Raw genomic sequence first — 24,918 nt, 5'->3', positions numbered from 1 at the left:
AGGCCTACACGTTAGAATAGAGAATGACTCCAGAGTTGTCCCCTGACCTGCACATGTGTGCATGGCACCCACACCCAACACAGACTGCACAGAATGTAGTAAACATCAGCTAGCTAGCTGCTGACGATTTCCTGGGACACAGCTAAGGTTTAATGTCTTCACTTTGGCATAGATAACAATTTAGTTGGCTGCCTCTTCCCCTTTCATCAGATGATTTGAGGAAGGAACCTGTAAGACAGGCATTTGGGTAACAGGAGCCTCCAGAAATGAGCTCTTGTAAATCTATTGCAGTTGCCCACCAGGGTCTTGAACTGAGTCTGTGAAAGCACACTCAGCTTTGGCTGCATCAGGCCCAGGGCACCATCACCAGTCATACTGAACTTGAGGGCACTCTTGCCTTTGAAGGACAAGTCTGGGGAACTAACCTGCAGGGAGAGTTAGTGTATTGAGACCCTTAGGCCACTCAGAATTCAAAGCTGTTTTTGAATTGTTGGTAATGGAGGAGAGATGCTCCCTGAGGGAGAGCTTGGGTTCCTGCCTGATTATCAGGGGAGCTCGGAGAGCTTGGGCTCCCGCCTGATTATCAGGGGAGCTGGCTCCGCAGGGGAGCGTCCCGGGTCGAGCGGTCGGCACAGTCAGTGGCAGGCTCAGAGGCTCAGAAAGCTCACATTCCCTTCACCCTAGCCAGATGGGGCTTCCTACGGTTGAGCTGCATCTGGGATTTGCCGTGCATTGCAAAAGAAAAGCTACAAGTTACAAATGTCACCCAGCAGCCTTGAGGCCTCAGGATCAGTCCTAACACCCCCAACTGTTTTGGGGTTAATTGTGGGAAGTGATTTTTTTTAATGCCATAATAACTTTGTTATATGTATTATCTTAGAATTTTAAGTTTGTTTGCATTCAAATCAGTCTATTTTAAATTACTTAAGAGAATTGCACAAAAAAAATTCTTTTCCTAGAAGCAAAGAGCTATCCAGTAGACATGAAAATTTATGCATAGAATTTCACTTGGGGAAGTAGTTCCTTCAGTCCTCCCTCCCTCAGCAGAGAGCCTCCCTGGGAGACAGTGCCTTGCCTGCTTCCCTCAAGCAGCACAGGGCTGTCTGTGGGGCTGGGGCAGCACAGTGAGGTCCTGGGAATAGCTTGCTGCTGGGGACAATCCCACAGTATGTATGTTCATCGGTGCCCCGTGACAGCACGGCCAGGTTGTGAAGGAAGCTTGGTTTGGTTGTCAGCGCTCACTCTACTGTTGCACCCCAGCTTGCTCTGTCGCCGTCTCCCCGGAACCCGGCAGAGCCCATTGCCGTACAGAGTAACCAGCAGCTGGCCTTGAAGGTAGAAGGTGTTGTTCAGCATGGCTCCAAACCGGGACTCTTCCGCAGAATTCAGTCTGTGTGTCTGAGTGTTTCTTCCACACTGCAGAGTAAATCCGTCCAAGATTTCAAGGTAAGTCACGTGAGGCAGACGTGGGGGGAGTGTGGGTGTGTGGGTGGGTAAGGTAAGTCACGTGAGGCAGACGTGGGGGGAGTGTGGGTGGGTAAGGTAAGTCACGTGATGCGGACGTGGGGGGGTAAGGTAAGTCACGTGATGCAGACGTGGGGGGGGTTATGGGTGTGTGGGTGGGTAAGGTAAGTCACGTGATGCAGACGTGGGGAGTGTGGGTGGGTAAGGTAAGTCACGTGATGCAGACGTGGGGGGTAAGGTAAGTCACGTGATGCAGATGTGGGGGGTGTGGGGGGTAAGGTAAGTCACGTGATGCAGACGTGGGGGGTGTGGGTGGGTAAGGTAAGTCACGTGATGCAGACGTGTGTTGTGGGGGGGTGTGGGTGGGTAAGGTAAGTCACGTGAGGCAGACGTGGGGGGGTGTGGGTGTGTGTGTAAGGTAAGTCACGTGAGGCAGACGTGGAGGGGTGTGTGTGGTGGGGGTGCAGTTGCTGGCTCCCCTCTGTTGGGCAGCTGCACCCCCACACAGATCAGGGGTCATAACAAGCGTGCAGCTGAGGTGTGTGGAGACTGTTCGTCTCCTTCTCTTTTCTCTGCTGGGCAAAGCATTCCAGCAGAGATCAAAACATGCATTCTGTGACAGCAAGAGCTATGTGACCATGTGCCTGCCTTGTCCCATGCAACTCAGAGAGCTCACTGCCCATGCCTGCTTCCTTTCCTGACACCTTGTTCCTAAAATCCACCTCCCGGGAGCCATCTGAGGGCTCCACCTCCTCAAGGAGGAGAGCTGCCTGCGGTGGCTATATAGTGTCCAGTGCAGGTGCCAGCTCCTCTGTCCCCGGGGAACTTGGGAGTTTGTTTCCTTGAGATGTCATGAGGTAGGTCGGGGTTCGCCAGCATCAGTCAGGCTATGTGACCACGTGCCTCTGATCAGGTTCCCACCAATAGCAATTGCATATGTTTCATGCAATGCCACTGTGTCTTTGCTTAGACATTTCTTTCCCATTTTGTGGTGTTTAATCCACCGAATGTGCCCAGGTTACTCTGCATATTTGAACTAAGTCTGTGTAACAAGGAATAAGGTGAAGATTTAAAAGGAGCATTGCAAGACTGGAGAGGATGCTCAGTGGGTAAAGTGCCCGCTTGCCATCATAAGGACCTGAATTTGGATCAGTCCTACAGCCCTCCCTGAGTGGATGCCCAAACTCACTGGCCGGCCACCCTGGCCAAATCCGTGAGAAGCAAGTGTGCTGAGACCCAATCTCCAAAAGTAGAGGTGGAGCGTGGTTGAGGAAAAACATCCACCATTGACCTCTGGCCTCTACTGCGCACACACATGCACACACATACATACACACGTGCATGCCCACCCTCTGGCCTCCTGTGCACACATGCCCACACTAGCAAGTGTATGTTGCATGTACACACACACATGAGCATTTCATTCTCATCATGACTCTACGTTAAAAATCTGGTCACCATCGTCACTTCATTGTCTTTGATGATGTCCTCTCACCTTATGCTCTCTGTCTTTTGATGGATGGCACAGTCCTTAACCACTCTGTGAATACTTGGGGAATGACGAATGAAGGGCTACACGGACTGTGCTTAGAACAGTGGTTATGGTTGAGTGATCTCAGATGTTGCTGGAAACTAATGAGAACTGAGGTCGCTTATCCCTATTCCTGGAGAACACCCAGCCAGCAGCTCTTGATGGTGTGTAACGATTCTTGTGTTCCAGATTCCCATCGACAGCGTGACCAATGAGATAGAGCAGAGGGTTGAGCCACATAATGACTACTTCAGCACCCAGTTTCTGTTGAACTTTGCTGTCCTGGGAACACACAGCATTACAGTGGAGTCCTCAGTGAGAGACGCCAATGGTGTCATGTGGAAAACCGGGCCCAGAACCACCATGTTTGTCAAATCCCTGGAGGACCCCTATTCCCAGCAGATCCGCTTACAGCAGCAGCAAGCCCAGCAGCCTTTGCAGCCACAGCCGCAGCCGCAGCCTCGCAGTGCCTACACCCGGTTTTAAGTGTGCTGCAGGCACACTGCACACTGCCACACTACACAGCCATCAGCCTGCAAGATCCTGTATCTTCGTGTGCGTTAAGTAGATGTCGCTCACCAACATCTGTAATGTGGCATTTGGAGACTGTTGGCTCTCAGGCAAAAGACTGCACCTTTTCCATGTCTTAAACCTAGCCTTCTGCCTCACGCTGAACATCTTAGTTGTGTTCTGTCTGCTTGGTGAGTTTTTCTGCCAACAGTCACAGATCATTGGTAGATTGACTGTGTCTCTACCAGAGCTATTGTGCTGACCAGCCCAGACCTGGAGTTCTGAGATAGGCAGTGGGGATCCTGTCCAGTGGGTGCAGGGTTCATCCAGGGCTGGAGAATGAGGCCGTCAAAGGGATTGGAAACCTGTGGCCTGTGGGGCTGAGGTCCACAGATGCCTTGGCCTGTTGCCACCTCTTGTCTGTCTCCAGCACTGAAGCAACATTAGTTTGTTGATCTGGTCTGTACTGACCCGAAACTTAATTTCTGTGTAGCATCTAACAGCTACACAGAAAAGTGGAAAATGAATAGTGTGTTGTTTTTTGTGAAGTGTGACTGTAATGTAGACTTTTCACATTGTTTCGAGAAGTGAAAGTGGCTCACATGTAATGTGTTTGCCTTTGACTTGAAAGGGGATGTATCCTTCCCTCTGGTCTCTGCTGGACAAGGTATGGACTCTGCGCGGCCAGGATGCTCAGGGAACAGAGATTTACTGTTAGCCAGAAAAGCCCTTTTCTGTTTCAGTCCTGGTTGAAAACTATGACAACATGCTTTACCTGTACACCAGGCATGTTTTAACTGCCCTTTTTGTAATTGCCCAGTGCTTGGAGACCACAGTCAGTGGACGGTGACCTGGTCACTGCGATAGCGGTGTGGGAGGCCAGTGGGTAGGGTGCCGTGCAGCTGCTGAGAACATGAGCCCTGGGTTTCCCTATGTAAATAAATCTCTTCTTTCGGTGCTTGAGTTCACTTTTCTCTCCATCTCACACTGATTCGTAAGACCTGAGTTGTTTTGTTAGATGCTGTTTGGGTTGTTTGTTTTTCCTGTCACATTGCCTCCGGCTGAGAAGTGATTGGCAGCTTGGGTTCCCTGAGGCCTCTTTGCTTCATGAGATGTTGCTCCCAAATTCTGCTTGTCATAGCACGTGCCAGGCTACAGCTTCAGCTGTAAGTGACGTCCCCCAGAGCCACCAGGTTGCACACAGTGAACACTCTGTCCTTGGTCAGCGTCTGGGGACAGCTCCAGAGCGCCAGGGAAGACCTGTGTGGAGCCTGCTGTGCTTTGCTGGATGTAGGAAGAGCTGAGTCAGGGTTCCACTTTTGGCTTTACAGGGAGTCGCCGCATCTTCTCTGTAGAGTCAGACTTTAGTCTGCTTACAAAACGACTGAATTAGGCTAGATTTCTCCAGTCTAACTCAGTTCACCAGGTGACTAGAAAACTAAAGATGAAAAAATTGGGGAAATAATGTCTTTAATGACAGACAAGGGCCAAGGATCCCACTTATTCTGCCATGACCCTGACTTAGTTCTCAGGGCGGAAAAAAAGACTTTGTTTTGTTTTGGTTTTGTTTTTCAAGACAGGGTTTCTCTGTGTAGCCCTGGTTGTCCTGGAGCTCACTACATAGACCAGGCTGGCCTTCAACTCAGATATGTCAGCCTCCAGAGTACTACGATTAAAGGTGTGCCACCATGCCTGACCTCTTTTAATAACATAAAATTTGGAGAGGTCACAAAGGAAATTGGTAGCCTACCGATTTGTTCTCTTTCTGGAGAATTCTACCATGAAATAGTGCTATAGACCTGAAATTCAGTCAATAATACAGACTACTTACAAGTAAAAAGGATACGCTGGGCGTGATGGCACACACCTCCAGTCCCAGCGTGTGGAGAAGGGGGACAGAAGCAGGTGGATCTCTTGAGTTAGAGGTCTACATAGAGAGTTCCAGGACAGCCAGGGCTACACAGAGAAACTCCTGAAAAACCAAAAAAATAAAGAAAGAAGTTTGGTAGTTGTATTTCTTGGGTCCCATACAGTTGGAAAATAATTAAAATAAAAGCAGGTCCTAATAGTTCAGAGAGCAGAAATGACTGAAGCCAACTAGACTCAGTGTGTCAAGTAAACCCAAGAATGGGATAAATCTGCCTTTATGTTTGGTGCAGTATGCGGGATGTGTTTATAATTTTAACAGTGATGAATGAAAAGAATTTTTTAAAAGAAAACAACGTGAGCGTGCTGGTTAGGAATTAAGCCTGTCTCCCAGTTTGGCAATGCGGGCACTGGAGAATGGCGACTGGCCTCTCTCTCACCAGGCAGCCCTGCTCTTCCTCAGTTAGCACTTAGTGAGTGCCGTGTGGCTGACAGCGTAGTCGTTGCGCCACACTGCCCACATTCAAACTTGCTTTACCTGAGTTTGTGGCCTGACAAAAGCTAAGCACTGGGCCACTGTTGCTGCAATGAAACACCATGACTAAAGCAGCTGGGGAGGGAAGGGTTACTTAGCCTCAGTCACAGTCCAACTAGGGAAGCCAAGGTTGTAGCTCAACAGGGCAGGAGCCTGCAGGCGGGTGCGGAGGCCATAGAGGGTGCTGCTCACTGCCTTGCTCCTCATGGCTGGCTCAGCCTGCTTTCTATAGAACCCGGGACCACCAGCCAGGGATGACAGCACCCACAATGGACTGCGCCTCCCGTCCATCACTAATTAAGGAAATGCCCACAGGCCTGCCCACCCACACACAGACAAGAGCGTGTAAGGATGCCCTGAGAAGTTCACGGGTCTTCAAAGTGACGAGGACTCCTCTCCACAGCCCTCCAGCAGTTCTCGCTCTCCCTGCTTCTTGCCTACGAACCAGACCTTTCGCATCAGAGCCGAGTTTCACTGGCTCTGCTTGACCCAGGTTCTCGTGCTGTGGGAGCTCAGTCTGAGGTGCTGCGAGCAGCCGAGCCGTGAATTGTAGCTGGGATGGAAACAGCAGCTGGCATCTTTCTCCTCAGCACCAAGTCCTGTAACCACTGGCTTCCAAAAACTAGTAAAAAATCCTAAGTGTTGTGGGTTTACTTTTAAAAAGAAAACCTTGGTAACCGCTGGGCTGAAGGGCTTAAGAATGCCAGCTGCTCTTGTAAAGGAAGTGGGTTCAGTTCCCAGCACTGCATGGTGACTTAGCTGTGCATAACCTGGCTCTAGGGAATCTGGCACCCTCTCCTGGACTCTGGGCAGCACGTGTGTGGTTCATATGTATCTGTACAGGCAAAAAACATACTCAGACACAGAAAGGTAAGTCCTCTCAGAACTAAAAAACCTACAGCTACAAAACGGTTTTCAGTCCAGATTTGTCCTTCATTCGTCCCTGCGTATTTGTTTACCTCCCCAGAACAATTCTCTTTCCTGCAGGCAAGTTTGTTGTGCAGGAAATAATCATCCTCTTCATTGTTTAATTCTGCGGAGACTGGCACTCGGTGGGATACAGGGCGAGGAATGTCTTCCTCACAGAGCTTGTCTGCAGGTCAAGCTTTGTGTACCTTTCTGACAAACAGACTAAAAATACTCTCCTGCTGTGTCCAGGTAGGTCTTTTGTGGTGGGGCTGTTGCTACTCTTGATTCAGTAAAATTATAATAGCACGAGTTGGGAAAATCAGGGCCATGAGCCACCGCCAGCCTCCAGAGAGGACCAAGAGTGGTGTGCGGACAAGAACAGTCAGCCCTCCTCGGTTTCCCCAGTGACTTCACTTGTAAGGGCTATTGTTCTTGGTTTTGTCTTTGAGTCAGGGTCTCTATATGTAACCCTGGCTGTCCCAGAGCTCTCTATGTAGACCAGGCTGGCCTCCAACTCCACCGAGACCCACCTGCCTCTGCCTGGCAAGTGCTAGGATTAAAGGTGTGCGCCACTGTGCCTGGCTCATTGGTGCGTTGTGCTGAGGCTTGTTTGACAGTCAGTGTGGACAAGGTCAAGGACAAAAGGTGTATGGGGGTCCGTAGTAGACGGAGGATTGTCGAGGGACCCCAGTGTCCAGGCCTTGGGTTTCTCAGCACCCTGGAAGGTAAATGGTCTGCTGTACCTGAGGTGCCTGCCACCCGCCGAACCGTGGAGCACAGGCATTGTACCCGGCTGGCAGCATCTCCCTCCCAGGGGGTGGGGCCTGAGTGGTGAGAGTGACAAGCTAAAGCCTGTGCCCCTCCTGTGGCCTCCTGTTCTCACCCATCAGCAAGGGCAGACACCGGGACTGGAAGAATGTTCAAGACCTGTTGTTAGAGAATGTGTGACTGTGGTTATTCTGTTAGAGACTGGAGAGGGTGCAAAGGTGCCTCTTCTGCAACTTTATTGTTTCATGTGCGCCACAGAGGCCAGAAGAAGGCATTGGGACCCCCGGAACTGGAATTAGAGCAGGTAACGGGCCTCTGTGTGGGTGCTGGGAATTGAATTCAGATCTTCGGAAAAGCAGTCAGCTCCTAGCCAACGAGCCTTCCCTCCTTTCCTGTTCCTAAACTGTTAACAGTGCCCTGTGTGTCACAGGAGATGATGGGTCTGTAGAGAACTCACTACTGCTGACATACCCTCCTTTTGCAGCGCTTGGAAAGTCTCTCCCTCAGAGACAGCTGGGAGCCCTTCTCCCGATGCAAGACGTCTGCTGCCCTTGCCAGGCCGCTGGGTGACTGTAATCACGGGATCACGTGGGCATCATCGGATCTGTCAGTGTTTACTGTGTCCCCGAGGGATGCTCGAGTGTGTCAGCTCTGACTAGGATCTGCACCGTCAGGGAAAGAATGCATCTGGGCCCACGGAAGAGTCTGTCCTCGGCACTGCCCCACCTCCGCGCCTAGGTGGCTGGTGAGAGAGCGCCTCTCCTCCCGCCACCAGGCAGGGAAAGTTCCTGTCATCCCCACTCTGCCGCTCAGGCAGCAGCTTTGTTCATGCAGAAGTCTGTGAGCTCGGCTCATGCCCAAAGCTTGGCGTTGAATTCATTAGCTGCTGAGCAGTCACCAAGTGCTGGAAGCACTGTGGCGGACAAGTTCCTGGTGTCCAGGGCCACGCCAGAGGGTGAGCCAGGCGCTAACGAGAAGCCGCCTCTGGCCTTGACAGCTGGGTTAGCCAGCTTCCTCTCTCTTGAGAGGGCAAAGAAAGGTCTGGCCAGGCGTCTCCAAGTAGCTGCTGGCCCTGTGCTGAGGTTCGGCCCTCTGAGGAGGCGCACTCAGCTCGTGCCTTTCCTTCAGGGTTGCTCAGCCTCACGTTGCTGAGGTTTCCTAAGCCATTCGCTGAGTCTTAGCATGCCTCAGACCTGTGTCTGGGGGAGATGGGAAATTCCCACAAAGCCTGGGTTCTCTCCCGTCTCCAGCTGTCCCACTGGCCTCTCTAGACCCCAGGAAGACCCTCAGCTAACTCGTCCAGACAAGTTCTCTTGTGCATCTCTGTGACCAGTATCCTACCCGGAAGTCTGTATAGTTGGCTGCTCAAGAGGTTGGGCTTGAACATGGAGTCCCGGATACGTGGTGGCACATGACACCCATCTCCTCTGATGTCCTCTGCCCCACAGCTGCCCCTGGCACGTCTTGGAGTCTCCCTTCTCATACCTCAGTCATCTGTCACATGGAGCTAGTAACTACCCTGCCTTATAGCACCGTGAAGACTCACATGCTAGCTAGGTACCATGCAGGATCCTGGTGTCTGGCTAGTCTTGAGTCACCTTTCCCATGTGGCCTGGTGGCCCAGGAGGCTTCCTGGAAAGAAACATCAGCTGCCTCAAACTCTGGTGCTGGGGCAGCTCTGCCTCTTGAGAAGAATGTGTTGGGCCATTTGAGGACCCAGAGTTAGAGAGGAATGTCCTCTTGGGAGGGAGCTATTTCCATCCTCCAGGCTTAACTGTGGGTACAGCTGTGGGCAGGGCCAGGGGCAATAGACGCTTCTCCAGGACAGTCAGCTAACTGGGGCCTCTGTCTACAGATACATAGGCCTATACCCAAGGCTAGTTTGTCATCTGATCATCACCACAATCCTCACAGCTCAGTAGATCCTGCATTGCTAACATCCTAATAACCGCGTTCTCATGACGCTCTAGAGAGCTAGCTGTCCCTTCCAGACACATGAAAGGAGGAGACCGTGTCTGCAGGGAAACGGGTTGAGGGTGAGGAACAGCTTGGAGAGCTATGAGGATGGTCTATACTAAGGATCATGTTTTCTTGAAGGGCCTTGGCACAGGTCTGTCTGGGCAGCACGGGAGCTTCCCAAGGTCCCTCGGGAGGAATAAATGGTGACCGGCTCTATGCCCTCACACGGAGGCTTCTTCTGGGCCAGAACTGCCTGGGAGATTGTTGTGGTCTCCCACCAAGCACCCGCCCTGCAGGGCTCTGACCTACAGACACAGATGTACATAACCCGATACCCTTAGAGCAAGTGGCTCGGGCTGTGACCCAGAAGGGGAGGAAGGGACCAGAGAAGAGGCGTGGAGAAGCAGCCCTGGGGTGGGGCGGGGTGTGGTGGGGCAGGGTGGGGTGGGAAGGGCCCCTGTGGGGTGGGGCGGGGCGGGGCCGGGTGGGGTGGGAAGGGCCCCTAACAGCTGAGGAGGGTGAGGGCCAGGAAGCTGTTCCTCGCTCTGTGCACGTTTCTGTGAGATCCACCCTGAGAGGGACTGGCCTACCTGTGGGTAGAAGGGGCTGCCCACAGCAGGCCCCCCAACCTCCCCCACCACCCCACCCCACCCCCGTGCCCACACTGCAGGAGACAGCACCCTAGACATTGCACGAGCATGCTGTTGTGGCTTTGTTCATCTCTCCTTCCGGGTCGTCTACCAGTGTCCTTTCTCCGTGCTCCTCCACAGCCTGCTTCATTCACTGGCGCCCAAATTAGAAAGCTCTCAGGAATCCCTGAAAGGACCTGCATTGCCCTGCAGGACACTGTGTCACAGTGGTGAAGAGGGAGGCGATTAATGTGAACAAGGAAATAACAAGGGCTGATTCCCAGAAGCACATTGATTTAAACCACAAAAGCTCCTTGGAAGGAGGCTTGAGAATTGTAGCAGTCTGAGCAGTCAGCAGCCCCGAGGGAGGGAGCCACACCAGGCCCTGCCTGAGAGTTCACGCCATGTTCCTGGGGGCTGGGCTGTCCCTCAGGTGTTCTCAGTGGTGACTGCACCACACTGCTTCTGGAGAGGACGACCGTGGCTTCCACCCTTTTTTATTTTCTCTAGAAGTAACAGAATTGGCCACCCTGCACTCCATCCGTTTTCCATTCTTTGCAGGATGCAGAAGCATCCCCAGGCAGAGGAAGCCATCACCATGTTTGTCTCTGCAATCTGCTAAGCAGACACGAGTTCCCCTGCTGCCCGGCAACCGAGAGCCGCTTGGGTGCTCTGTGTCTGTGTAACATAAAATTCACTCTAACAACGGTCCCATCACCCTGGGCTACACACATGCAGCGACTGCCCATGTCTCCAAGCATGGCTCTCACAGCAGGTAAGGAAGAAAATGTAAGAAAAGGAGTTAAAGCTTCTAAATGACAAAAATCACCACAATCACATGGAAAATATCGGGGAATGTATTCACAGATCAGGCTGGATGTGGCAGCACAAAACTATAATTGCAGCACTTGGAGACTAAGACAAAGACACTCCTGAGTTCAAGTCCAGCCTGAAAACATAGTGATGTCCAGACTAGCATGGGCTGCCTAGGAGACCCTGTCTCAAAAAAAAAAAAAAAACAAAGCAAAACAACAAAACTCAACAATAAATAGACATACAACCCAACAGAAAAATAGGCTGAATACAGAAATGGTCGACGAACAGAGTGCATGAGTGTGTTTGCGTGCGCGCTCACACACACACTAAAAGAAGTGCAAATTTAGATGACTAATTTAATTTTTAATTATGAATGAGCTCAGTTATAAATGCTAATCTTTTTAAAAGTAAGTTATTCTAAAACATGCTAAGTATGCTTCTGTTTTTATAAACGAAAACAGTGGAGCACTAAGCCACTCATTGTTAAATGTGCCCAAAGAGAAGACAGACTGGAGAAGATCCAGGTCAGGAAGGTGGAGCTGAGAAGGGCAGATGGAGCTGGGCTCTCCCCAGGGTCTTCTGGGCCACTAGTGATGGTAAGTCGGAAGGTGTCCTATTATTCGTGTGTGTGTGTGTGTGTGTGTGTGTGTTTGTGCATGCGCGCACTTTATTATATAAGTTAAGAATATTACATTTATTTAATACTTAATGAAAACAATTTTTGAGTTATTTTTAAAATTTCAGTCCTGGCCAAGTATGGTGGTATACACCTTTAGTTCCAACACTCTGGAGGCAGAGGCGGGTGGATTAGAGGCCAGCCTGGACTACAACGTGAGTTCTAGGACAGCCAGGGTTACATAGAGAAACCCTGCCTTGAATAAAAAAAAAACCCAAAAACCTCCAGTCCTGGAGGAAAGGCTTATAAATCGGTAGGTGTTTTCTAGATAAAAGAGTGGCTTTGTGTAAACAATCATAACAATTATGCTTCTAAGATATTTTCCTAAAACAACAACCAGATTAGAAAACCAGGGAGCTCAGAGATGGCTTGGTGGTTAAGAGCACCTGCTGCTCTTCCATGAGGACCAGGGTTCAATTCCCAGCACCCACATGGCAGCGCACAACTGTCTATAACTCCAGGTCCAGGGGATCTGACACGCTCACACCGATGTAAATAAAAATTTAAAATTAAAAGAGAAATACCTGTCGGTGGTGGTGCATGCCTTTGATCCCAGCACTTGGGAGGCAGAGGCAGGAGGATTTCTGTGAATTCAAGGCCAGCCTGGTCTACAGAGTGAGTTCCAGGGCAGCCTCCAAAGCCACACAGAGAAACCTTGTCTTGAAAAAGTGAAAAGAAAAACGATATTGATACAAAAATTGGGAATGAAGCCAAACATAGTAGCTCATGCCTTTAATCCTAGCACTCAGGAGGCAGCGACAGGCAAATCTCAAAGGCCAACCTGGTCTATGTAATGAGCTCCAGACAGCCAGGGCCACATAGAGAAATCAAGACTTAAGAAACAAAACAACAGCAAAAAACTAATTGGAAACAACATAAAGCCTTCTTTTGTGTGGTTGGTTAGTTGGTTGGTTTGGGTTTTTTGTTTGTTTGTTTTAAAAGAAGTAAGCTTTTATTTCCATGTTTTTTTCCAATTAAATTGGCTGAGTTGGTTGCTCTGAGGGATCAGTTAAAGAGACCAAATCCCATCTCCTCGTCTGATTCCTCCGACCCTTCCTTGGCTTCAGCCTTGGCTGGGGCTGCAGCAGCAGGAGCAGCCAAGGGGGCAGCAGCCGCAAGTGCAGATGGATCAGCCAAGAGGGCCTCGACCTTTTCAGCAAGTGGGAAGGTGGACTCGGTCTCCACAGACAAAGCCGGAACCCGCTTGTACCCATTGATGATAGAGTGTGTGGCACCGAGTCGGGTAACCAGTCTGCAGACAAACACTGGCAACATTTCGGGCACCCTCTAGGAAGCGAGAGCGCAGAAGTCTGCTCTGTAATGTCAGGCGCTCCCGGGTTGTAATGCTGCCGTGGTCAAACGCCTGCTGGATGGTCAGCACAAAGGAGGAGGGGGAGATGTTGTTGAGCAGCGAGGAGCTTCGCCGGCTCCTGCTTTGTCTCCAGCTTTCATCAGCTGCACGTCACTGAGGATTTCGATGGCGCCCCTGGAGATCTTAGCGGTGATGCCCAAAGCCTGGAAAAAAGAGTTCTTCTCGGGCCCCAGACCCGTGTTCTGGGCTGGCACAGTGACCTCACATGGGGCAATGGCACCGGCAGCGGCCGGCACCTTATTGGCCAGCAGCATGTCCCTATTCCTCACATTGCCCCGGATGTGAGGCAGCAGCTTCTCCAGAGCTGGGTTGTTCTCCAGGTGCCCCCGGGGGACTTTGCGCACCATGGTGTTCTTGCCCATCAGCCCCACAGCCCTCCCTCGCAGGGACATGCGGATCTGCTGCGTCTGCTTCGAGCCCAGCCCGCATTGCCTGCTCCCACAATGAAGCATTGTGGGTGATCTTCCAGAAGCTGGATGATCTTAAGGAAGTAGCTTGAACTTCCAGGGTGCCCCGTCTCTTCCCTGGGCACCACGGCGGTGTGTCAGGGATTGCCACACAGGATTTAAAGACGATGCCACTCTAACGAGGACACCTGGCGAGAGCTGGCTTTGGTTTTTTAAAGTCGGGGTCTGGGCGCATAGCCCTGACCATCCCTGGAACTCACTCTGCAGTATGCCCTCAAACTCATGGTCCTCCTGCCTCAGCCTTGAAGGCTGGAATTACAGACATGTACCACTGCACCTGGCTTCAGACCTTCAGAGCGTCCTCTTTTCATGTACAGGGAAGGAAGGAGGGGACCAGAAGGGTCTATAAATAGTGATGCAGCCGCGCTGCAGCTCATTGCTCTTCCAGAAGACCCAGGTTAGATTCCCAGCCCACACAGCAACTCACTGCCATTTGGATCTCCAGTTCCAGGGGGTCTGGCGCCCTCTTCTGGCCATAGTAGGCACCAGACACACATGCACAGACATACACGCAGGCAAAACACACACACATGCTTAAAAATGCAGGGCAGGGTGGTGCATGTCTTTAATCCCAGCACTCAGAAGGCAAAGCATGCAGATCTCTGAGTTTGAGGCCAGTCTGATCCACATATTGTTTCCATAAGAGCCAGGGATATGTAGAGACCGTGTCTTAAAAACTAAGTAAAATAAAATAAATAATAATAAATTAAAAAAAATAATCATGTAACCCTTTTGTGGTACATATATTACTGAAGTAAAGAAAACGTTGAGAAGATTTATTTTTTTAATAGGCCTGCGGGAAGAAATGGACTCACTCAGCTGTTTGCTTCCTGAGATACGGCACGGGGATGGAAAAAGCACGCGCGTGTTTCTTACCACGAACACCCTGAAACAAAAGGAGACCCGCAGCGTGCCAGGACCCTTTCCTGTAGGTACTCAGCAGGGCCCACAGGCCACGGCAGGCTTGCAGACAGCTGTTCCACGGGCCTGGGGCTTCCCTTTCTCCTGGTCCAGCCTCCTTCTGGGATGATGTCAGCGGGGAAGGCATTTGAAGCCCACAGCCCTCAGGCACACCGCTGTCAACACCTCCCAGCTGTCTTCGGGAGAGCCTAGCTGGGGTGTAGAGGAGGGCGTGGCCTCCCTGCTCTGAGCATGGCACTGCCAGTCTTTCCTAGGCCTTTCCCTTCTCTCCAGACCTTCAGGAGTGCTTTTAGGGACAATAGAGTGACCAGCGGATTCCCCAGGAAACGCCTCATGGACTGAAGAGCTCTATGGAAGGCCTGTGGGCTGTGGGTCATCCCACGAGCTCACTATCGTGGGCTGGGTCACATGGCCCACTGGCTCCTGTCCCCTCCCCCCATCTTCTGTGCCCTCCAAATGTTCCTGTGATGTCTGCCCCACTGCGGTCCTCCATAGTGACGCACAGTTGCCGGGCTCCGATGGACGCCGCTCCATGACCAGGTGTCTAAAGCAGCAGCCATGGGCTCCCCTCAGCATCCTCCCCAAGTGGTGTCATTCTGAGATGCCTCGCAGTGTCCGTCGTCACGGCACTGCCCTGAGACTCACACATCAGGCGGGGAGGAGGGCTGGGCCAAGAAGAGGCATGAACAGGGAGAAGAGTGGCGTCCCCTCCACCCCTGCCCTCTCCTATTCCCTGCTCTGCAGCGGCACTGACACTGAGCTGCACCCCTAAATCTTTCTTCACTCAAAAACAGAAGCAAGCCACCTGTGCTCTTCTACTCCCTCTTCTGGCCCACATGCGTGCACACACACATATTCACACACATGCATGCACACATTCACACACATTCACACACATTCGCATGCATACATATCACACACACACTCGAACACATGCACTCATGTAGGCACACACACGCACTCACATTCACATACATACCCCACACACACACACGTGCGCGCACACATGCACACACACATACGCATACACATACACTCACACATAAATACAGAGAAGACCCCAGGATCTGGAGGAGAGCCGAGTGGGTAGTGTATGTGTCTGTCATGCACAGGGCTCAGGGTTTGAGCCCCAGTGCTGCATAGACTGCAGTGATTGTACTGAGGCGGTCCAGACAGGAAGGCGGTCCAGTGTCATTGTTAAAGCGTTTTTGTGAAGGAACAGCCCGCTGCTTTGGCAGCCATGACAGGCTGCAGAAAAGACACGTAAGCCTCTGACTCAGCACAAGCCTAGCCTTGCTGGGCCTGCCCTAGTCACTAGGCAGTCGGATACCCTCCTTGTGGCGAGGAATCAATCAGAAGCTAGCTGGTGGGACTCTGGATGTGCTTTATGGTACAAGTGACACAACAGTGACATGCAGAGCATAGCAACCGCCCTGGGAGGGCCTACAGGCCATAGCAACCAGTTCACCAATCCACACAGGCCAGGTCGTCCAAGTCCAGAAGCTCACCAATCCTGAGACTGTTGCGTACCCCTTGACACTCCCCTTATACTGCCCAATAAGTTCCCTGGCTGGCGGTTTCTCTGGCTCCTTCTCCCGCCATCCGCGGATGAGCTGAGGAAGGGCCCAAGTTAGTGCAGTTAGCTCATTAAACAACAATGAAAGACTCTTTGCTTTTGCATCGGAATGGGTATCTTCGTGACTTTGGGGGTTCATGAGGACAGTCTGGGCTACAGGAGACCCTATCTCAAAAATAAAACTAGCTAGCTAAATAAATAAATACCAGGCACAGGCCTTTACCTAATGCCTGTTTACTAAATCATAGCAGTGTCTAGGTTTGAGGGAGATGGGTGATCCTGGAATATCATCTAATGTTTACTCCGGCAGTTTGAGCGTATGCCAGTGCAGTCACTCCATGTAAGCAGTACCCTTGCCCAGGGAGAGCCAGACTGGAGGGAGGCCTCTCCCAAATCAACAGTGAGGAAGGCATCACATGCAGGCAAAGGCCGGTGACAAATGACTTCAACGTCCCAGCTTAGCGATGGGGATAACGAAGCCAGAAAGGTCAGAAGGAGACAAACAAGGGTCAGTGTCCCCAACCAGCAATGTCCATAAGGTGGAGTCCAAGCCTCAGATGCCACGACTGTATTCTCTCCTTGTTTACCGAGTTCACACTGCCCGTGTGGGTTTCCTGTCCTGGTGGTATTTTCTTTCTTGTCTGTTTGCTTTTGCTTTGTTTTTAGAGACAGGGTTTCTCCGTGTAGCTCTGGCTGTCCTGGAACTCGATCTGTAGACCAGGCTGGCCTCGAACTCAAGTAGATCCACCTGCCTCTGCCTCCTGAGTGTTGGGATTAAAGGCGTGCGCTATACCAACCCAGGGCCCTGGTAGCATTTTCCAATTGGAAATCCTATCTTTCCTGACACCAGCCCTAGCTAGGTCCAGCCTGTGTCGTATCTTCAGACCACCTGCCAGTCACAGGAAACAGCATGAAAGTGAACCAGGCGGAGGTCAGAGAGGCGAGGGGCACCACGGAGCACAGGAGAGTGAGGCCATGCGCCTTCCCACCAGCACACACACGCACGCACGCACGCACACGGAGAGGGGAGGCAGCTGTAAGGGGACAACGGATCCGGTGCTCCCAGAAGGGACGAGGAAGCTCCCCTGCAGGGCCCAGCCAGGGCCCTGAATCAGTCAGCCCGGAACCGCGGGAGCAGAACCTGTGCGCCAGCCAGGTGTTAGGAGGAAGGGATTTAGCACAAGGACTTAGACCGCGCGCGCGAGCGGTAAGCAGAAGCCGGGGAAGCCAAGGTCTGGAAAGCTGCGAGGTGAAGAGTCATAAAAGTGAGTCACCCGTGCCCAGCCTGGCCCGGGTGTGCGTTTCCCAACAGCAAGGCAGGGCCGGCTGCCCTCACTGGCCTCCCTGGGAAGGGCGAGCCCTGCTATCGCGGGGGGGGGGTCCAAAAGGCATCTGGGGGTGGCTGTGGGGTCAGGATGAAGACCTCTCACCTAGTAACCCAGGGGTGCCACGCCTGGCTTCCTGCTGCTTCCCACATCACACGCCCCTTCATCTTCAGACAGCCATAACCGCAGCCTCGCCACTGGGGCAGCTCCGTGTAATGGAGTCTATCTAGCACCGCTAAGGTGACAGGGAGCAATTCGATGCCAATGCGGGGAAGATGGGGACGGAGTCGATGTTTAGGGATAAAGGGCCTGGAGGGGCTGTTGCTGATTTATTTTTGTTTGTTTGTTTGTTTCTGAGGCCTTTTTAGTCAAGTATACCGTATAGAGGGAGGCTGTTGGGAGTGGGGCTTTGGTTCTGTTTACTAAGACTCTACATTGGGGCTGGAGAGATGGCTCTGTGGTTAAGAGAACTGGCTGCTCTTTTAGAGGACCCGGGTTCAGTTCCCGGCACCCACACGGCAGCTCACAACTGTGACTCCTGCCAGGGCCCCTGACTCCTTCATACAGACATATATGCAAGCAAAACACCAAAGCACATAAAATAGTAAATAAATCATTAAAATAGTAGGGCGTTGGTGGTGCACGCCTTTAATCCCAGCACTCGGGAAGCAGAGGCAGGCAGATCTGTGAGTTTGAGGCTGGGCTGGACCGACAGCCTCCAAAACAATACAGAGGAACCAAAAAAAATAATCAGTAAAATATACATTTTTTAAAAAGACTCTAAGTTGGCAGAAAAACTAAAAGCAGGGCAATGGGGAGAAGGAGAGACGGGGGAGGGGGGAGGCGGGGAGGGGGAGTAGATCAGAGACAGAAGGGTTGGGGAAATCCTCAGGGTAGCCGAGACACGGGGGCCTGAGAGCACACTGCGTCTTCCCTTAGGACCATATCTGCCTCTTCATTATGTAGTCCAGGCTGACCTCCCACTTACAGCAATCCTCCTGCCTCAGCTGACTGAGTGCTGGGATTTACCAAAGCAAGCCACCACACCCAGCTCACTAGCTTATTCCTTTCCCTAGATGGTGCCTTACCTCCCCAGGGTCTCTCGAGGTGGCTCTCTGTGGTCACATTCCTACAGCTACTTGACAAAAAAAAAAAAAAAAGTAAAGGATGTTTTCCCACAAGCTTTGCCGAGGAAAAACAAAAACAAAAACAAAGTTTCCCCCCCCCTTTGGCATTGGCCCTTGGCTGAATTCCCAGGTCAGTCTCGGGCCAGGTGAGTAGGATGCTAGGTATGGTTATCATGGATGCCCTTCCTACACACCCAGGAAGGAAGGGACCAGGGCACCATGACCAGCAGCCTCCTCAGAACAAATTGGAGGAGAAAGGAATTTCTCCCAAGGAAGAAAGTGTTGCCCCCAAAATGTTATGACCGCAGCAATTTTCAGGTAGCACTCAATTGCTAATCCACATGAAGGAACCAGACCCTCACCCAGCCCCTGCTTTGGCAGCCATGACAGGGTGCAGAGAAGACCCAGCAAGACACAGGCCCCTGACTCTGCACCATGTGCCGAACTTACCCACCTTGCCCCAGTCACTAGGGAGCCAGACACCCTCCATGTGGCAAGGAACCAATCAGAAGTTAGCTGGCGGGCTCTGGACCTGCTTTATGGCAGAGCATAGCAACCGCCCTGGGAGGGCCTACAGGCCATAGCAACCAGTTGACCAATCAACACAGGACAGGTCGCCCAAGCCCGGAAGTACACCAATCCCGAGGCTGTTGTGGACCCCCAGACACTCCCCTTGCTCTACCCCAATAAATTCCCTGCCTCTCGGTTCCTCCGGGTCCTTCCCACTCCCGCCTGCCATGTTGGAGCTTTTGCATCTGAACGGGTCTCTTGGTGATTTGGGAGTCCAGAATGTGGGCACAGCACACAGAACTGTCACATGAGAAGGAAAACTCTTTGCAGGTGGTGAGACTCCCATCTCTAAGAGACCTGGGGAGATTTGCTCTGTCATGAGAAGGAAAACTCTTTGCAGGTGGTGAGACTCCCATCTCTAAGAGACCTGGGGAGATTTGCTCTGGCCACTCGGTTATTAAGAAGGAAGGTCAGGACTCTTCCAGATTATCCCCATGGCATAAATTAATAGTGTGGCTCACAGACCACGCTGGAGATCTGAGGTGTTATCAATCCGTCTTCCAGGGCCCAACTGGACTGCTTTGCTGAAGCAGAACGAACAGACGGGAGCCAGGGAGACTTCTTAGAGGTTAAGTGACACAAGGCAAGAGTTGGAATCTAATAAAACCTCAGCATGCAGGAAGAAGAGGTATGTGTGTGTATGTGTCTGTCTGTGTGTGTGTGTGTGTCTGTGTGTGTGTGTGTCTGTCTGTGTGTCTGTCTGTCTGTCTGTGTGTGTGTGTGTGAGTGTGTGTGTGTGTGAGTGTGTGTGTGTGAGTGTGTGTGTGTCTGTGTGTGTGTGTGTCTGTGTCTCTCTGTGTGTGTATGTCTGTATGTGTGTCTGTGTCAGGGTCTGTGTCAGTGTGTATGTCTGTGTGTCTATGTCTGTCTGTGTGTGTATGTCTGTGTGTGTGTGTGTCTGTGTGTGTATATGTCTGTGCGTCTATGTCTGTCTGTGTGTCTGTCTGTGTGTATGTCTGTGTGTGTGTCTGTGTGTATGTCTGTGTGTGTGTGTGTCTGTGTCTGTGTGTGTCTGTGTGTGTGCTAGGGAAGAGAAACAACAGGAAGTAAGTCTTTGGTGGCTGGTTTGACCTTGGACTAGCAGTTTTGAGGTGCCTTGGATGGGTAGGCAATTTGATTTGCCTCAATCCTTTACCCCGTTTTTTTTCCAGGTCAGCCTGGAGATTTTCTCTCCAGTTTCCCACCACTCCAAGTCCAGTCATCCATGGCCTCTGGTACCTAAGTGAATGCGACACCACCGTTTGGACTTCCCGGCCTGGCAGCAGAAGCTGGAGGCTGAGAACTGAGTGTGAAGAGAGACCCAAACTCAAGAACAGGTAAGAAAAATCAAAGCTCCCACAGAGGCAGCCCAGCCCTTCAACACATCCCGGGCAATGAGACGACTGCATCCCTTCAGATCTAGAAGATGGGGTACTCCCACGGCTGTGAGACAGTGCTGTGCAAACAAGAGTCAGGCAGACGCCACCCAGCCTTCTAGCCCCCAGGGCCATGCCTCTTTCTGCCATTGGAGACGCAGCAAGCCTCTGAATAGCCAGGCTGAGCTGAGACAGGATGAGTCTCAAAAGGTGTTGGAGGAGGAGGAGAGAGGGTGATGAAGAGATGGTAGGCGTTTTAGGGTTTCTATTGTTGTGAAGAGACACCATGACCACAACAACTATTTTTTTTTTTTGAGACAGAGTTTCTCTATGTGACAGTCCTGGCTGGCCTGGAACTCACAGTGTTGGAATTAAAGGCATGTGTCACCACCACCACCCAGCAACCACATTTAATTGGGGTGACTTGCTTACAGTTTCAGAGGTTCAGTCCATTGTCACTGTGACAGGAAGCATGGGGGAATCCCGAGAGATGTGGTTGGTGCTGGAGTAGCTGAGAGCCCTACATCTTGCAGGCAACAGGAAATCCACTGATAGACACACTGAGGGAAGCTTGAGCAGAGACCTCAAAGGCCGCCCCTACAGCGACACCCTTCCTCCAACAAGGCCACACCTCCTAATAGCGCCACTCCCTTTGGGAGCCATTTCCTTTCAAACCACCACAGTGGGAAAGATCCCAGGAGGCTGTGCTATCAATTTGATCCAAGTCAAAGGCCGCTGTGGTCAGTCCCCTAGAAAAACACTCATGGGACTTGAGGGCAGGAAGTGTACGGCCCTTGGGGCTGTTACAAAGGACTAGAGGGACAGCGGAAGGATTGAGTTTCACTGAGAGGCCACAAAGGTCTCAGATGAGGCTCATAGGGCAACTTGTTGGAAGTGTCCCCCTGAGACCAGGGGCCGAGTCCTGATAAGTCGTCACTAGGCTGAGGCTGCACACACTTTACCTCCTGGAGAGGACAAGTGTGTCACCTATGACGCCAGCAGCAAATACCTCCCTCCAAACAGGTGTATGGATGAAGGAGTCATTGTGAAGAAGGGGCCTTGTCAGTATACCGGGGCCGCAGACATCCACTGGAAGATGATTGGGCCAGTGATTCCCAAATGTCTTCCAGAGGATCCCATAGCCTCTTTTTTTTTTTTATGGTTTTTCGAGACAGGGTTTCTCTGTGGCTTTGGAGGCTGTCCTGGAACTCACTTGGTAGTCCAGGCTGGTCTCGAACTTACAGAGATCCGCCTGCCCCTGCCTCCCGAGTGCTGGGATTAAAGGCGTGTGCCACCACCGCCCAGCTGGATCCCATAGCCTTAGCATACAGGATTTAGCAGAGCTGTCAATGTGGATGAAAAGGGATGGAAGTCAGAGTTTGTGTTCCCAGCCTATCATCAGAAACACATAGAAGGCAGAAGACAGATTCTGGGCCTGTTCCAGGGATTTGCTGCTTGAGGATCTGAGGCAAAGCCCTGGAAATCTGTCCTTGTGCAAGTATCTAGGTTATTCCTATGTGCCCAGGCTGCAGACTGTGGCATCTAGTGACCACAGTGACAGCCTGACCACTGTGCAGGCTGTCAGGTGTGGCAGCATTCACATGTGATCACAGCACTTGGGAACCTGAGGCAGGGTGATCATGAGTTTGAAGCCGACCCTGGTGATATGGGGCCCACTCCTAAGTGACTACTGTTCAAACTTCTATCCATTGATAGCATTAATAAAACATATATCCCAAGGTAATCCCCAAAGAGAAAGGAGTGATACTATTTGAGATATGCATCGGTTTCAGAATCCTTGCTGTTGTAGAAAGGGTCTCACTATGTAGCCCAGGCTAGCCTCAAACTTGGAATCCTCCTACAGAGTGCTAGGATTATAGGAATGTACCATTATGCCTGGCTAGATTGATACTTATTGACAATGAAAGCTGCTTATGGCTTTAAAAATATTCTCTAAATGTATTTTATGTGTGCGGGTATTCTGTCATCATGTGTGTCTGAGTACCATGTGCATTCAGCGTCTGCAGAGACCAGAAGAAGACACTGGTCCCCTGGACCTTCATCTCAGAGGCTTGTGACTGCCACGTGGGTGCTGGGAACTGAATCTGGGACCTCCGTAAGAACAGCTAGTGCTCTTCACTGCTGGGCCATCTCTCCAGCCTCTTTATGGGTTCCTGAGAGAGGAGTCAGCAGTCACTGGGGTGCTGTGATTTAGAACACAGATTCTCGATTCTAATGAACTGCCTGGGTTAAAATCCCCGCCCGCCACTCACTCACTACGCGGCGCCAGTAAAATTACTCGCTTCCCTATGTCTTAGGTTCCTCACCGGTAAACTGAGGGTCCTGGTATACAGTCAAGGTCAAGTGTTCACGTGAAAACATGCTTGGTGCACGCTGAACACACTCAGCTCTGTACCGACATCCATGTGTTGTTTGTGGTTGTAAGAACGTCCCTCGATCTTAACAGCCTGAAATGCGGTGGCTCTGGTGGTTCTTGTGTTGTTCGAATTTTTTGGTATTAACCATGCCCCGGGGCAGCTGGCAGGCCCCAGGGGCCCTCATTCGCAGGGTGATGCTTGCCTCTGGTCACCTGACATGGGCGAGGCTGAGTGCCCGTCTAGCTGAGTCCTCCGTGTGGGACCCCCTATGTGGCTGCAGGCCTCCTCGCGTGGTGTTTGGGTTCCACGAAGAGTTCCACGGCTGCTTCCACTGTCTTCTGTGGAGCCAAACAAGCTTCAGACCTTGCCCAGATAAAACTGGGGTGGAAGTGTCTCACCCTCCATTGGCAGGGGTGGTAAAGCATGCTGCCATCTGTCATCTGTCACAACTTGTAGAAGTGTGTGTAGGGATGTGTCTACATTTCCTGAGTGTCACAACTTGTAGAAGTGTGTGTAGGGATGTGTCTACATTTCCTGAGTGTCACAACTTGTAGAAGTGTGTGTAGGGATGTGTCTACATTTCCTGAGTGTCACAACTTGTAGAAGTGTGTGTAGGGATGTGTCTACATTTCCTGAGTGTCACAACTTGTAGAAGTGTGTGTAGGGATGTGTCTACATTTCCTGAGTGTCACAACTTGTAGAAGTGTGTGTAGGGATGTGTCTACATTTCCTGAGTGTCACAACTTGTAGAAGTGTGTGTAGGGATGTGTCTACATTTCCTGAGTGTCACAACTTGTAGAAGTGTGTGTAGGGATGTGTCTACATTTCCTGAGTGTCACAACTTGTAGAAGTGTGTGTAGGGATGTGTCTACATTTCCTGAGTGTCACAACTTGTAGAAGTGTGTGTAGGGATGTGTCTACATTTCCTGAGTGTCACAACTTGTAGAAGTGTGTGTAGGGATGTGTCTACATTTCCTGAGTGTCACAACTTGTAGAAGTGTGTGTAGGGATGTGTCTACATTTCCTGAGTGTCACAACTTGTAGAAGTGTGTGTAGGGATGTGTCTACATTTCCTGAGTGTCACAACTTGTAGAAGTGTGTGTAGGGATGTGTCTACATTTCCTGAGTGTCACAACTTGTAGAAGTGTGTGTAGGGATGTGTCTACATTTCCTGAGTGTCACAACTTGTAGAAGTGTGTGTAGGGATGTGTCTACATTTCCTGAGTGTCACAACTTGTAGAAGTGTGTGTAGGGATGTGTCTACATTTCCTGAGTGTCACAACTTGTAGAAGTGTGTGTAGGGATGTGTCTACATTTCCTGAGTGTCACAACTTGTAGAAGTGTGTGTAGGGATGTGTCTACATTTCCTGAGTGTCACAACTTGTAGAAGTGTGTGTAGGGATGTGTCTACATTTCCTGAGTGTCACAACTTGTAGAAGTGTGTGTAGGGATGTGTCTACATTTCCTGAGTGTCACAACTTGTAGAAGTGTGTGTAGGGATGTGTCTACATTTCCTGAGTGTCACAACTTGTAGAAGTGTGTGTAGGGATGTGTCTACATTTCCTGAGTGTCACAACTTGTAGAAGTGTGTGTAGGGATGTGTCTACATTTCCTGAGTGTCACAACTTGTAGAAGTGTGTGTAGGGATGTGTCTACATTTCCTGAGTGTCACAACTTGTAGAAGTGTGTGTAGGGATGTGTCTACATTTCCTGAGTGTCACAACTTGTAGAAGTGTGTGTAGGGATGTGTCTACATTTCCTGAGTGTCACAACTTGTAGAAGTGTGTGTAGGGATGTGTCTACATTTCCTGAGTGTCACAACTTGTAGAAGTGTGTGTAGGGATGTGTCTACATTTCCTGAGTGTCACAACTTGTAGAAGTGTGTGTAGGGATGTGTCTACATTTCCTGAGTGTCACAACTTGTAGAAGTGTGTGTAGGGATGTGTCTACATTTCCTGAGTGTCACAACTTGTAGAAGTGTGTGTAGGGATGTGTCTACATTTCCTGAGTGTCACAACTTGTAGAAGTGTGTGTAGGGATGTGTCTACATTTCCTGAGTGTCACAACTTGTAGAAGTGTGTGTAGGGATGTGTCTACATTTCCTGAGTGTCACAACTTGTAGAAGTGTGTGTAGGGATGTGTCTACATTTCCTGAGTGTCACAA

General features: G+C 51.0%; 1 protein-coding gene and 1 pseudogene across 1 annotated transcript in view; one reads left to right on the top strand and one right to left on the bottom strand.

The window, feature by feature from the left end:
- The window catches only part of Ints7 (integrator complex subunit 7), a 50,663-nt gene extending 46,195 nt beyond the window's left edge, over positions 1–4,468 (top strand). Inside the window, exons 19-20 of the mRNA XM_013122637.3 lie at positions 1,261–1,446; positions 3,185–4,468. Coding sequence (XP_012978091.1) covers positions 1,261–1,446; positions 3,185–3,481 — 483 coding nt within the window. The 3' untranslated portion in view covers positions 3,482–4,468. The remainder of the gene's footprint in view (positions 1–1,260; positions 1,447–3,184) is intronic.
- A 7,863-nt stretch (positions 4,469–12,331) lies between these two features.
- LOC101823585 lies at positions 12,332–18,941 on the bottom strand (annotated as a pseudogene).
- Between the last annotated feature and the right edge of the window lie 5,977 nt (positions 18,942–24,918).

The sequence above is a fragment of the Mesocricetus auratus genome, unplaced genomic scaffold (genome assembly GCF_017639785.1).
Source record: "Mesocricetus auratus isolate SY011 unplaced genomic scaffold, BCM_Maur_2.0 Super-Scaffold_100676, whole genome shotgun sequence".
NCBI lineage: Eukaryota > Metazoa > Chordata > Mammalia > Rodentia > Cricetidae > Mesocricetus > Mesocricetus auratus.
This window is presented reverse-complemented; position numbering and strand designations above follow the sequence as displayed.